Raw genomic sequence first — 13,898 nt, forward strand, 5'->3', positions numbered from 1 at the left:
TCCCAGGTTCAATCTTTGGCATCTCCAGGTAGGGTTGGGAGAGACCTCCACCTGAAACTTTGAGAACTACTGTCCATCAGTGTAAATAATGCTGAGCTAGTTGGACCAGTGGCCTGGCTTGGTATAAAGAACCAAGTTTTCCTGCCTGATCAAGAGGAGATAACAAAAGCTGAGAGGGCAATGAGTCAAGCCCTGGAGAAGAGCAAATCCCCTAAAGGGATTCTTAGTGCCAGGAGGGAGTGGTTTAATGCTGTGGTCTCTGTATTTCAATGCTTTTGTATAAATGCATTCATTCTTAAAATGGTGGTTGGCTAAAATTCCCTTGTCAGAACTATGGAGAGGTCAAGGGTTGTTCTGTTTCCTTGGTATAAATCTATTCATCCTTTAATTAAAAGTGACTTTCCTATCGATTCTGGTTGGCCAGTCCTAGTGTGTAATGTTGACACAGTTGTGACCTGTTGCACAGGAATTCCAGATTGTCTGTGGCCTGAATATACACGGCCTTATGACAACTTCATGATGTTTAAAAAAATTTTTTTTATTGCCAGGCTTTCTACCACACCTTCCTGCCAAGAAAATGTACTCATGGCAGCTCACAAGATTATTAGGATGATAAGACAAGCAAATGCAACAGTAATACATAAATAGTGATAGTTAAAACAATTATTGAAACAGTCCACATTAATAAAATACATGGAATAAAACTGTATTCACTGCCTTCTTTTACTCTGCATGCTTGGGAAACCTGCTATATTAAAGGAAGTTACCTTCCTTTTTCATGGCTTTTGTCTATATTTCCAACAGGACTGTGTATAAAAACAGAAAACAAATCCACATTTTGCACAGTGTTAGCCCAAATTGTATTTCTCTGTACTGAAACACACTATAGAGCTTTTCTGATGGAAGTGACTGAAAAAGAGAGGGGAGGAGCAGAAGACATTCTCTGGCTGCCATTGGCTGAACTGTTGATAATATCCTAGGAGGAGCAGAGCAAATTGGAGCCATAAGGAAGGAGGGGTGGTGCGTGGGAAGGGAGAGAAACATGAGCCTAGGGTGGGCTGAAGGCAGAATAGGATCTACTTGTAGATCTTTGAGTGATTTAAAGTTGATCAGCAAGGATTTTGCATTCCCATTTAACACAATTGCCACCAGTTATATTGCTGAAATCAAAAAGGTATCCTTTTGATTGCACGTTCATTGTGATTTGTGCTTGTGATGCTATTGGAGTAGACATACGCAGTCCCACTCTCAATACTGTTTGTTCCTGCAAAAGTTTTAAAGCACTCACAGTTCTTGAATTCCAATTAGTGCACATCCTGTGACTTCTGTGGAATTCTGTAACAAATATTCCAGTTTATTATTGTCACATTTTGTTGCATTATGTGCCCCTCCATCATTGTGCACTTTGGATGCATTATAACACCTATGGGTAGCAATCATAGAGTAGCACTGGGGAAACATTACAGAATAAGTAATGAAGCAGAATGGATCCTCTACAAACAAGCTATTATTCTGTCGATCGCATGTTGCAGAAGACACCTGCCATGAAATACCAGCCTAAAGGGTGAGAATGTTGAGGGGGGAGGTAACTAGGAGTGCATTTTTGGGTGGAAGGCTTGTGGGCTTCATCCCAAATGGTTACACAAAACAAATTCCTGGGCTCAGCATTCTTTCATTCTAAGTGTATGTGTTGTGCAACTGGCTCTAGTTGGTGGGTCTTGGGGCTCTAGCAAATAACTAAAGCAAAGTAGATCATGCAACACTGAAGTCTTCTCAACCCTGCCTGGAAGCATAAATCAGTAGCTTCGTGAGAAGGCAGCAGGCCAAGGGAAACAGGAGGTGGTGTAGGTTTGAAAAGGAGGGATGGAGTAACTCAGGGAAATGAGGGAATGAGACAAAAGCCAGAACAAAGATGGAAGAGATGAGAGATGCACGTGGCCTGAAGCTGAAGAAGTGTGGAAGGGGAAAATGTAGATGTTGATTTCAAATGACCAGTTTTGTAATGTCCAAACCAGAAACCATGGTTTGTTTTGCTCAAACATATCATGGTCGGAAGCCAAGACTAAACCTGGAACAAAGCATACCACAATGCCAGGTTCAGACATAGCACTAAAGCAGGGATTATGATTTGCAGCTCCTGCTTACACTAGGGAGGATTGAACCTGGAGGTACCTGTGCATTTACAATAAACCATTAACTATGTCTTGCCATCATGGAGTGGCAGGAAGAGGTAAGAGGGCCTGTTCTGATGACTATAGAATGCAGGTAGGTTCATGTGGGAACATATGATCTTTCATTTATCCGAGTCCCAAAGTGTTTGGGGGCTTTAAATGGCATCACCAACACCGTGAGGCAGCAAACAAATTAGGTGCCAATGTAACTGAAATATTACTTGTCAGAAGACCAGGATTTCTTCAGCAGCCTCGCATCTATATTGCACCTGACAATGATGACTATTGGTAGTGTACAAATACCTTTACCCGCCTTGAAATGTTCTTTTCTGGATAAATATGAGTGCTATATTGCTAGTCATGACACAGCAGCCGTTTCATCCCATGTTAAAACTCTTACTTGACAATAGGGTGGCTCATGAGATCTAGCTATAAGCATCCCAGACAAATTGATATATATAAGGTCTAGAAATTATGCAGTTATACAAATTACTTTGACTTAATCTGTCACCATCACCATGATTTCTTTAAAAAGTGGCAGGGGGGGATAGAAAGTTCTCTCTTTTTCTCAGCCTTTAGCCATCTCTTCTCCAGTTGCTGCTATTAAACAGCTGCTTGGGGCAGGGGGGTTACTCTCGTAGTGGGTTTGCTTATCTTCTGGATGAATAATGTCCCTCTTTAACTCCTCAGCAGCTGGCGTCCAGCCTATGTGTGAGAAAGATGCTGACAGTTATTGGGAAAACATTTGGAGTGGAGGCAGCTGCCAGAAAATAAAAATAAAAAATACTGTTAGCAGACAAGGGCAGGGAAAGATTGGGGGTATTAATACCTTCCAAAGTTCTTTCACATCCCATATTCCTTATCTGAAGGAGTTATCGCTCACCAGGACCCAGGTTTTTGATAGTTAAATCACAGGAAAGATGAAAGCCCTATTTAAATTTGTTTTGTTTTTGGTCATGTATCATTCTTATCTTAATTTGCCTCCTTTCATCATGGCCTTTTATTGAGTCTAGTTTTAAAGGGGGGGGACAAAGGTTAGCATTTGAGGGTCTGATTCTACTCTGTTGTTCACATATGGAACTCCAGATGACTTTCACTTGATCCTGGGAAACAATCCACTTTCCAAGCCCTCTTTCCCCTTTTCATTTTTAATCACACCCCCCTTTCTAAATAACATCTGAACTTTATCCTGAGATATAACTGTGAAAAGTTGTTTATAAAGATCTACATAAAATCCACTATGGTGCATATATATAGGGTTCAAATCCTTGTCCAGTCATGAAGCTCACTTTGTGACTAGGTTTGCACCATCTCTCAGCCTAACTTGTTGTGGAGGTAAAATGAGAGTGTCTTATGAACGCTACCTTGGTATATAAAGGAGTGGGTGGCACTGTGGTGTAAACCACTAAGCCTCTTGGGCTTGCTGATCATAAGATCAGCAGTTCGAATCCACACAACGGGGTGAGCTTCCATTGCTCTGCCCCAGCTCCTGCCAACCTAGCAGTTCAAAAGCACACCAGTGCAAGTAGATAAACAGGTACCGCTGTGGCAGGAAGATAAATGGCATTTCCATGCACTCTGGCTTCTGTCACGGTCCTTCATGCGCCAGAAGCGGTTTAGTCATGCTGGCCACATGACACAGAAAGCTGTCTGTGGACAAACACTGGCTCCCTCGGCCTGAAAGCAAGATGAGTGCCGCAACCCCATAGCCGCCTTTGACTGGACTTAACCGTCCAGGGGTCCTTTACCTTTTACCTTGATATCAAGGAAGGATTCCCTGGAGAATCCTGTTTTATTTGTATTTACAGTGGTACCTCAGGTTAAGTACTTAATTTGTTCCGGAGGTCCGTACTTAACCTGAAACTGTTCTTAACCTGAAGACCACTTTAGCTAATGGGGCCTCCTGCTGCCGCTGCGCCGCCGGAGCCCGATTTCTGTTCTCATCCTGAATCAAAGTTCTTAACCTGAAGCACTATTTCTGGGTTAGTGGAGTCTGTAACCTGAAGTGTATGTAACCTGAAGTGTATGTAACCTGAGTGCATAGATTTAAGAAAACTACCGTATTTTTTGCTCTATAAGACTCACTTTTTCCCTCCTAAAAAGTAAGGGGAAATGTGTGTGCGTCTTATGGAGCAAATGCAGGCTGCGCAGCTATCCCAGAAGCCAGAACAGCAAGAGGGATTGCTGCTTTCACTGTGCAGTGATCCCTCTTGCTGTTCTGGCTTCTGAGATTCAGAATATTTTTTTTATTGTTTTCCTCCTCCAAAAACTAGGTGCGTCTTGTGGTCTTGTGTCTTATAGAGCGAAAAATATGGTACTTATTCTGCATGCAAGAAAAAATAGTATTTATACACAAAGAACTGATAAAAGTCAAAGAATATGGTCAATGTTGAGAACAAGTATACAAGAGAAAATTGAGTCACCATATTTAATAGTTTGTTACAATGAGGAAATGGGAGATACATCTTTGTTAGGCAATCTATCAGTAGGTATAGTAATGGGCTGATTAAGACAAATAATGTATTTGAGGGCCGGATGTTTAAAACATAAAGGGAAAATAGTGATGAAATGGGAGGGCATCAGCCCCCAAATCAGGTCCATTTGGGGGTTTATAAGAAACAAAATTAATGTTATAACCAGATACAATTTACTTAGAGACCCACTGGTTAAATTATGATTTACTTACAAATCCACTTGTTAAATTGTTTGCTTATGTAAATAAAAAAGTTTATTAGAAAATTTGGAAATTTTCCCACTGGAAAAAAGAACCCCTAGCATAAAAGATTTAATTTTGGGGATCTGAGAGCTGGTAAATATGATAAAACTAGATTGTAGAATGTGTGTCATGTGTGTGCACCATAAGGCACAAGAAGATAGTCACCTACATAGCATAGGAACATTATTAGAAAATAACTTATTGGTAATTGTATTTATGTTATATTTATATTGGTAACAGTATCTACATGATATACATTTCTTTTTTTTTAGAGTTGTACATATCATTTACATTTAATGAGATCTTTTCTTCTCCTACATATTGGGGGGGGGGGATTTTTGTACATTCTCACAACCATTATCCATAATTCCCAACAGGCTTTGGGGAATGCGCAGATCTTGACTGAATTCTGTACATTCTCTGGCCAATATGCATAATCTCCAACAGGCCTTCATGAATATGCATATCTCAACTGCTTTTGTGTATGTTTTGGGCAATATGCACATTCTATGCAATGCACATGGAACATGCTTTTCCCCCTATCCCTAATTCAGCAGTTTGCGATCCGCACTCCCTGACCTGCTTCTGACCCACTGCTTAATCGCACATGCTTACTGTATTTTTCGCCGTATAGGACGCACCGTCCCATAAGGCGCACCTAGTTTTTTGGGGGGGAAATAAAGGGGAAAAAATTATTTCCCCGCCAGGCGCGGGGCTGGGGCAGCCCGAGCTTCCCCCGACCCCAGCCCCCAAACAGGCAGCTCTCTGCAAGCCGTGGGAGCCCAGCGCTGGCTCCCGCTGCTTGCGGAGAGGTCCGCAAAGCCTGGACGCGCTGAGATCAGCGCGCGCAGGCTTCGGGATGCCGGCAACTCTCCCCAAGCAGCGGGAGCACTCCCGCTGCTTGCGGAGAGGTCCGCGAAGCCTGGAGAGCGAGAGGGGTCGGTGCGCACCGACCGCTCTCGCTCTCCAGGCTTCAGCGAAAACCTGCATTCGCCCCATAGGATGCACACACATTTCCCCTTCATTTTTGGAGGGGGAAAAGTGCGTCCTATAGGGCGAAAAATACGGTAATCACACATGGCCCATAGCAGACTCTCCCACAGATCAGTTAAGAAGGGGTGCAGCTCCCCCCAAAAAAGGTTACTTTCCCCCACTTTCCTTCTTCCTTTCTCCTACTTTCCTTCCTTCCTTCTTGAAAGTCCATTCAGCTGAGCAGCACAAGGGGAATCACAGGGAGAAGCAAGTTTTAAACCTTCGCCTCCTACCAAAAAAAAAGAAAAGAAAAAAGATTGCAGGGGGCTCAAGTTAGGGGGACTAAAGCTATATAATTTGCATCTGGGATACTGTGAATGTCTCTGAAGCTCAGCAAGTCAGAGACAAGCCCCCAGCCTTTGTATGTCAGAAAATATAGAGAGTTGTGGCAGCTGCCAATTTTGGCTGACCACTGTTTGTGAAACTGTGAATAGTTGACTCAGATTCACTGTAGTCTTGGGTTTTTATTTAGCCATCACAGCAATTACTTGAACCAGAGAACACTAAGGACACCTGAAGTCTCTGTCACATATGACTGTATGATTTCAGCTATTTACACTAAAGGGTAAAGCAATGCTGCCCTGTTACTTCGGCACGACCCATGTGAATGACTGTCCATGGGGTGCCACAGTTCATCGCGGGGTTTGTTCTAAGGTCATCACTGTTGTTTCCTATTAGCTCAGGCACACCTGAAAAAGGACATTCTTTGGGAGATTATCGTTCTTCTCAGCTAGCTGAAGTGACATATATGCTGGATTTATGCCTCAGAACTTTGCCTGAGGAGGCCAATAATACCACAGCAGTGTGCAGCCTGTCACATCTTATTGCCTAATTATTTATTCTCCCTGCTTTGCCCTGAGTCCTGAGAAAACAGTTCAGTTCCAAATCTCCTCTTTAGTCAAAACATGCTGGTCAGCTGAGCATGGTGCTTGTCAGGGTTCAAGCCCACAGCAGGTCCTGAACCCGGACAGCCAAGCAGGGATTCTTGAATGTGGGGACCTCTCTTTTTTGCCTGTGTGAATAAATAAAAATTGCCCAGTAGCACCTTAGAGACCAACTAAGTTTGTTCTGGGTATAAGCTTTTGGGTATAAGCTATTCAGACCTGGTCTGAATAGAGATATTGGATTCTTGTCTCCTTACATATGCTAAAGATATTTTTGGTCGTCTGCATACTATCCCTTGCTTTTTCCTGTAGGACTAATTGCGGTCGTTAACAGTCGTCAACAGGTTTGCCATACCCATTGAGTCAATCGCCCATCTCCTACCACCCTTCTGAGAAAAATCCCATCCCACTGTACCACTATATATAAGGGTCTGGTGACTTCTGTTTCAGTGTATCTGAAGAAGTGTGCATGCACATAAAGCTTATACCCAGAACAAACTTAGTTGGTCTCTAAGGTGTTACTGGACAATTTTTTAATTTTTATTTATTTAGACTGTGTCACACCAACATGCCTACCTACCTGAATCTTGCCTGTATGAGGCAGTTATGGGGAATCTCGCCCCCAGGCCTAGTTCAACATGCTAGGCCTTCCCTTTGGCCTGATGTCCTATATGGCAGCGACATTAAGAGCTAACATTAATATCAAAGGACCTATAATAAAAGGGAAACAACAGCTAGTTAATTTGTTGCTGGTTTAATTTTGTTGAATGTCTTGATTGTTACTCATTTATTGTTTTTGTAAACCAGTTTGGGTAATTCGTTTGTTATAACAATCAAGCAGTAAATACATTTTATGAAGTCAAAATAAATAAGAAACCCTGCAAATCACCCCAAGATCTATCAGTAGCTTCTGCTCTAAATACTGCTCACTCGTGTTCTAAAATACTCAGGTGTCCCACAACAGATGCGAAAATAATCTCTTGAAGGCGTATAGCTTTTGCCAGGTGGGTCTAAGCCTCTATGCTAGGTTCCTGGCAGGTGGGGGCCTGTTGCCTACCAGAAGGGAGAGGGGTGAGGCAGCAGGGGAATCAGCAGGAAGCAAATGCACTGGACAACCCACCACCTCACTCATCTCTCAGTAGGCAATGGTGACCCACCTGGCAGGAAGCTAACGCAGTGGCTCTGCCTTACCCAGACACTGCTTCTGGCTTTTGGGTGTCCTGAAGGCATGGCTGGCTGCTGTACGAGTCAGGATACTGGACTGGTTTGATATTGGGTCTGATCTACCAGAGCTCTTCTTGTGATGAAAAACTGTGCCTAAAAAGTAATTCAGTGAAATGAAATAAAAGTAACCCAATAAATATTAAAACACTTTCCCAAGTTTGAACCCAATTCATCAGAAAACACCCTGAATAATAAACAGCTCAAGTTATAAAACTGCTTTAAAATGTTTAGATTTAATCTACAAGGGAGGGGAATTCAAGAGGCGAGAAGCAGCTCTTCTATACTTGTCTATTCTATCCTAGGTAGATTCATACCAGCAGCCTTCCCACAATAGTCTATTGGTGCTTGATTTTAACTTCTTTTTGCTTTTAACTTGTTCTTAACTTTTTATGATAAAAAGTTTGGCAGGGGTGTAGATAGGTAGGTAGGTATAAACTGCTGCTATGTATTTTTGTGATACAGCAGTATATAAATATTTTAGTTAATAAATAAGCAAACCTCAAAAGGAGAACTCTTCTATCAACTAAGGAGTCTGTGTCTGCATATACCCCATACATTTAAAGCACATTTAAGGTACTCCCCTTCCCAAAGAATTATGGGAGCTGTAGTTTACTCTTCACAGAGCTATAATCCCCAGTACCCTTAACAAACAACAGGTTTTGGGGGGTTATGCTTTAAATGTATGGTATATATGCAACCTATGACAAAACAGACAATGCTCACTTTGTGTTCTCTATGGGAAAACATTCTTTAAAAAGTGAACATATGTGTTTAATGGATAGATGTTTTCATTCATAAATGCCATGTGGTGATCTTTAAATTGGTCTCCAGCTTTAAGAATTCAGCAACTGCTTTTGCTCTGTCATCTGTGCAGCACATTGCAAAAAATTGCCACCAAATCCATCCAAAGTTTTCACATGAGAACGGCTGGAAAGACACTTTACCATTCCTAATTTATTATCTTTAGTTCTTGTTGTACATCATTCCTGTATGAGCCTTCCTGTCTGAGCCCATAATGGAAACTGTGAGAAATGTACCTGGAGTCCTCTCAGTTCTGTTTCGTAAATCCTAAAATGAAGGATTTTATTTATTGATGTCTTTAATATAATAACAATGACTGGTGCTTTTTTGAAATCTTAGAATTATAGGAAGGAAAAGCATTGGAAGCAAAACAGAAAGTAATTGATAGGAAGTGGATGACTTGACTGACTTTTAATAAATGTCCTCGGATTATGTCTTCTAGATCCTTCAAGCCTGACTTTGTTCTCATCCGGCAGCATGCTTACAGCATGGCACTAGGAGAGGACTTCCGCAGCCTCATCATCGGCCTCCAATATGGCGGAGTCCACAGTGTCAATTCTCTTTTCTCCATCTACAATTTTTGCAGCAAGCCCTGGGTGGTAGGTGCCATTCTTAAGTTTCCTTACATGAAATGAGAGAGGAGTTGAGGATCCCTGTACTGCAAGAAGCTCCCAATTTAATACTTTGGTTGTTTTGGTAAATCTAAATTATTTTGTTGTTATTTTGTTTCAAGCACACCAGGTATGCTGTGAGACTGAGGATTCTGTGCAACTCAATACCTAGCAGGCCAAATAGCTGAACTGAGGAAAGCAGGCCTTGGGCTTTTGCTGAGAGAACATTGTCACAGGCAACTCAGTACTTTATAAGTGTTGTTTGTCTGGCATGTGGCAACCACACACTGGATTTTCCACTGGCCTGGAATTAAGTAATCTGGAAGAGTGGAGGATTGTCGTGTGCAAATAGTTTACCTGATAAAGGCTTAGACTTCTGGCACTGATACATCCTGCAGGTGTCAGGGTCTGACTAAAACGTTCCATTCTCTCCAGAGATCCATGGGGTGGTATTCAAAGTACTACAAGGCCATGGTCCCTTCAGCACAAGTATTACTGCTTGCACAATGGAACTGGCCCCCCTTTCTTTCCCTTGTGCCCCCCCCAAACCTGTTCCCCCAATCCTCCAGAGCAGATTTTAAATTCTGAAAACTGAATGGAAAGCAGGAATCACAACACAGTGTGCCATTTCCCCCTAATAAAACCAGGATGGGGGCAGAAAAGCATGGCTGTTCTTTATTTGCCAAGTGCAGGATTTTGTATATTTTATTACATTTATATCCTGTATTTCTTCCATCATGGGACTCAAGTGAATGTAGATATGGTTGGTTCCCAGGTGGCTACCCATGTAGGCAATGATCAAAGCCAGACTTGCTTAGCTTCAACAAGGTGGTAGTCCCAGGTGCCTTCACATTGTCCCCTGGGATGTGCGGCATACAATATTTGTACTGTGTAATCATAATCATAAGGTGATTTATGGTATTGGGCTGCCCAGATTCTTTAAGTCCTGATAAGCTCATAGACTCTACTTTCTCCCACTACTGCTTAATAAAATCAAAGAGGTCAAACTGGCATTGGAAACAGTTTTTGGATTACTTGATTGAATATGGGTCAGATATGCATTTCAAGCACAACTTACATTGCTGAGGTCATCTCTGGCAAGGAATACAGACCTGAAATTATAGCAGACTATTAAGAAATTGAGACAGCAAACTTTGGGAATTAATATTACTCTATTGCAGATATGTAAGCTACAAAGTAAGATTTGAAATTAGGCATCTGCTCATCAATATTTTGCTGAAAATGTGCTACATATACAACATAGAAATAAACAAGTCTTGAGTTGCAGAACAAGATTATTTCTTTATTTTCACTCAGCATGTTTTCCTTTATTCATTTATTCTACTTCCATGGTCAAAATTTAACCTTCCTATATGGTACTAGATTGTCCACAGTGTGATGGTATTTCATGCTACTTGGAATTAGCAAAGCACCCTACCAATGTTACTTATTATGACAATTATTTATATCCCACCTTCCAGGATACATTAAAATATGTTCTTTAAAATGGCAATAAACAGCATCAACTTATTGAAAGCCACCAGGATCCTTCCCACGGGGCAACTGGTGGTAGGATGGTTGGAAGTTTCATTTCCCTGATACCGATCTAGATGCTGGTGCTAAAACCATCAGATGATGTTAGCTCACTTATTGTGGTCACACAAACATAACAATTAATTAATGAATTAGTATATTTGACTAAGGTATGCAAAGCAAGCAAGGAAAACAATTCAGCAAAAGGTTATTATTCCCCATTAACTTGTTTCAGGTGGGCACAAGTACATTCTAAAGATGCCCATTAAAACTAAGGCCTCAGAGTTCAAAGATAAAGAAGGCTACAATGTACGCTGACAGAGAGAAGCAGCTGGGAGAGATAGCAAACTGGTACCACCATAGATGGATAAATATTCTCTGTTAAATGTTGTTTTCTCTGCCGGCCCTCCAGAGACAGTGAAAGTTTAATTACCTTTCCTTATTTTTCTTTCTTTCTATCTTTTTTTCCAAAGTGAAGTAGGAAAGCTACTATAGGTCATCCATGTGAAGTGCATTTCATACCCCATTCTTGGTATGTGGTAGCATGCATTCCAGTGCAGGCTAAAAGCATTTACAAATACATAATATATAAATGATATGCTGTGAGGTCCTCCCCTATCAGCCTATTTGCTCTCTTAGATCTCTTGGAGAGGCCTTTCTCTGTGTCACACCAGTGTCTGAAGCATGATGGAGTCAGAATGAAAAAGAGAGGGCCTTCTCTACCTGTGCCCAGGTTGTGAGCAGTGCAACGCAGCTGCCATGAGCAATGCAAATGCATTTGAAAAGCAGGGTATACGTTTTGGAAGCAAATAAATAAACATTTTTGTGTGTGCTGCTGCTTTGTACAAGTTTGGGACCAGGGACTGGCATAACCTGGTGAAGGAATGGCGGATTGCCCCCATGTGAACTGCGGCATGCATATAGAAGATAGTTCACACATGTTTTTATATTCGAATGTGCTACATAATTGTACAGTGACTAACATACACTCCTCTTTTGCTTGTTGTGTCTATCCTCTCTCTCTCTCATATACACACACTTAAACACACAGCTGTAACTTCTTATGTTTGCTCACTGAGCTAGTCAAAACAGTTTTATTTTGCTTTTCTCATCAGATGTTCAGGGTTAGTGTAAGTAGTTAAGAGAGGCAATCTCGCTTCTTTATGCTGGGTCAACAGCCTGTGTTGCCAACAATAATCGCAGGGGGAAATGACAGGATATTTTATTTATCCGCATGCACTGATCTCTGACTGGGCTTGCTGGTGACTTTTGCACTGTCACATGCTGTTGGAAGATTTCTGGATTTTCTCAAATATTTAATTTTCCCCCTGAAGGAATAGTTTTGTTTATTTAGACAAATGGTGAAGACCAGCAATATCTGAGAGGCATACAACCATGCCATATAATTTTTACACTTCTTTGGGGTCAAAGAGTATGTGCACTTTAATTTTCTAAGAAGCACCCTAAGTTAAAAGGCCTTTCATTATGACAGGTGGGATTTTTTGGAGCACAAGCAAAAAGGAGAGGAAAGCAATGCTCCTCCTGCTGCTGCCCATAATTGGCCTCTAAATTTTTGCCCTTTGTGAAGTATTGTTCCCAAATGAACTTTACTTTTATCTGTAGGATCCATTCACTGGGGAGCTTGTCAAGGAGTATGCCTTGACATTGGGGGGGGGGATAAATTTGCTCCTGGAATTGCCAGTGTCTATTGTGAATATTTCGTTTTGTGCATCTCAATTATGTCCCAAGTTGTTCCAAGGTTGTGCTTCCGAATAGAACTCAGTAGGAGTGGTTTAGGAATCTTTATGCCCCTACCGCAGGTTCCATTTCTTGCTCTTGCTCTTTGGGGCAGAAGATGATGGCCTTGGGCAGGACAACAGTGCTGGATTTAGGGTAGTGTGGGCAGTTCCCCATAGGGTGCTGAGATGAGGGGGCAGGAGGCGGAGTTACGCTAAGACCAGACCATGTCATTACCGAGGAGGCAGGTTTAGTCGTTGTTTGAAGACTATCCCTGCCTCCGGGTCTGGCCTTGACCAGATGGATACTGGAATCAACAGGGGAAACCCACATAACCTGAAGGTGTTGCTGTGTAATGCCAGGTCAATGGTGAATAAAACCACTGCCATCCACGACCTGATTGTGGATGGAGGATTTGACCTGGCTTGTGTGACAGAGACCTGGTTGAATGAGACAGATGGGCCTGTCCTTGCTGCCGCCTGCCCACCAGGTTTCTCTTACGCACAGCAACCCAGGTCATGTGGGCGGGGAGGGGGGGTTGCAGTGATTTTTAGAAAGTCATTAGTCTGCACCAGGCGTCCTACTGGGAAGACCCAGTTTTCTGAGTGCATGTTCTGGAAGTTGGGCAATAGGGGCAGTACAGGATTCCTTTTGGTGTACCGACCTCCCCGCTGCACCAAGGATTCCCTGTCCGAGCTGCTTCAGGTCGTGGCGGATGTTCTCCTGGAGACACCTAGTTTGGTTGTCCTGGGGGATTTTAACATCCACGCCGACACGACCTTACAAGGGGCCGCTCGGGACTTCGTGGAAAGCATGGCCTCCATGGGGCTGTCCCTGAATAAGTTGGGCCCAACTCATAGTCATGGACATGCCTTAGACCTGGTATTCACCTCTAGCGACGTGGGTGATCTGACACTAAGTAAAAATGAAACCAAAGAAGTGCCATGGTCAGATCACTTCCTGGTGCAACTGGACTTCTCCGCGACCCTTCCCCTCTGCAGGGAGGTGGGACCAATTCGGATGGTCCGCCCCCGCCACTTAATGGATCCAAATGGTTTCCAGAGAGTGGTAGGGGATGTTTTATCCCATGTTGATGGCCTTTCAGCTGACTCCCTGGTGGCCCGCTGGAATGCGGAGTTAACCAGGGCTATCGACTGTCTGGCTCCGAAGCGCCCTCTCCGATTGCATG

The 13,898-nt window shown here is 42.6% G+C and overlaps 1 protein-coding gene across 2 annotated transcripts in view; it reads left to right on the forward strand.

Moving 5' to 3' along the window:
- Positions 1-13,898, forward strand: part of SYN3 (synapsin III) — a 183,968-nt gene that overhangs the window by 33,013 nt on the left and 137,057 nt on the right. For both annotated transcript variants that reach the window (XM_082241196.1, XM_082241195.1), the window contains exon 5: positions 9,271-9,427. In XM_082241196.1, the coding sequence (XP_082097322.1) occupies positions 9,271-9,427 (157 nt within the window). The remainder of the gene's footprint in view (positions 1-9,270; positions 9,428-13,898) is intronic.

Source organism: Podarcis vaucheri (genome assembly GCF_965113315.1).
Source record: "Podarcis vaucheri genome assembly, chromosome: 10".
Classification (NCBI taxonomy): Eukaryota; Metazoa; Chordata; class Lepidosauria; order Squamata; family Lacertidae; genus Podarcis; species Podarcis vaucheri.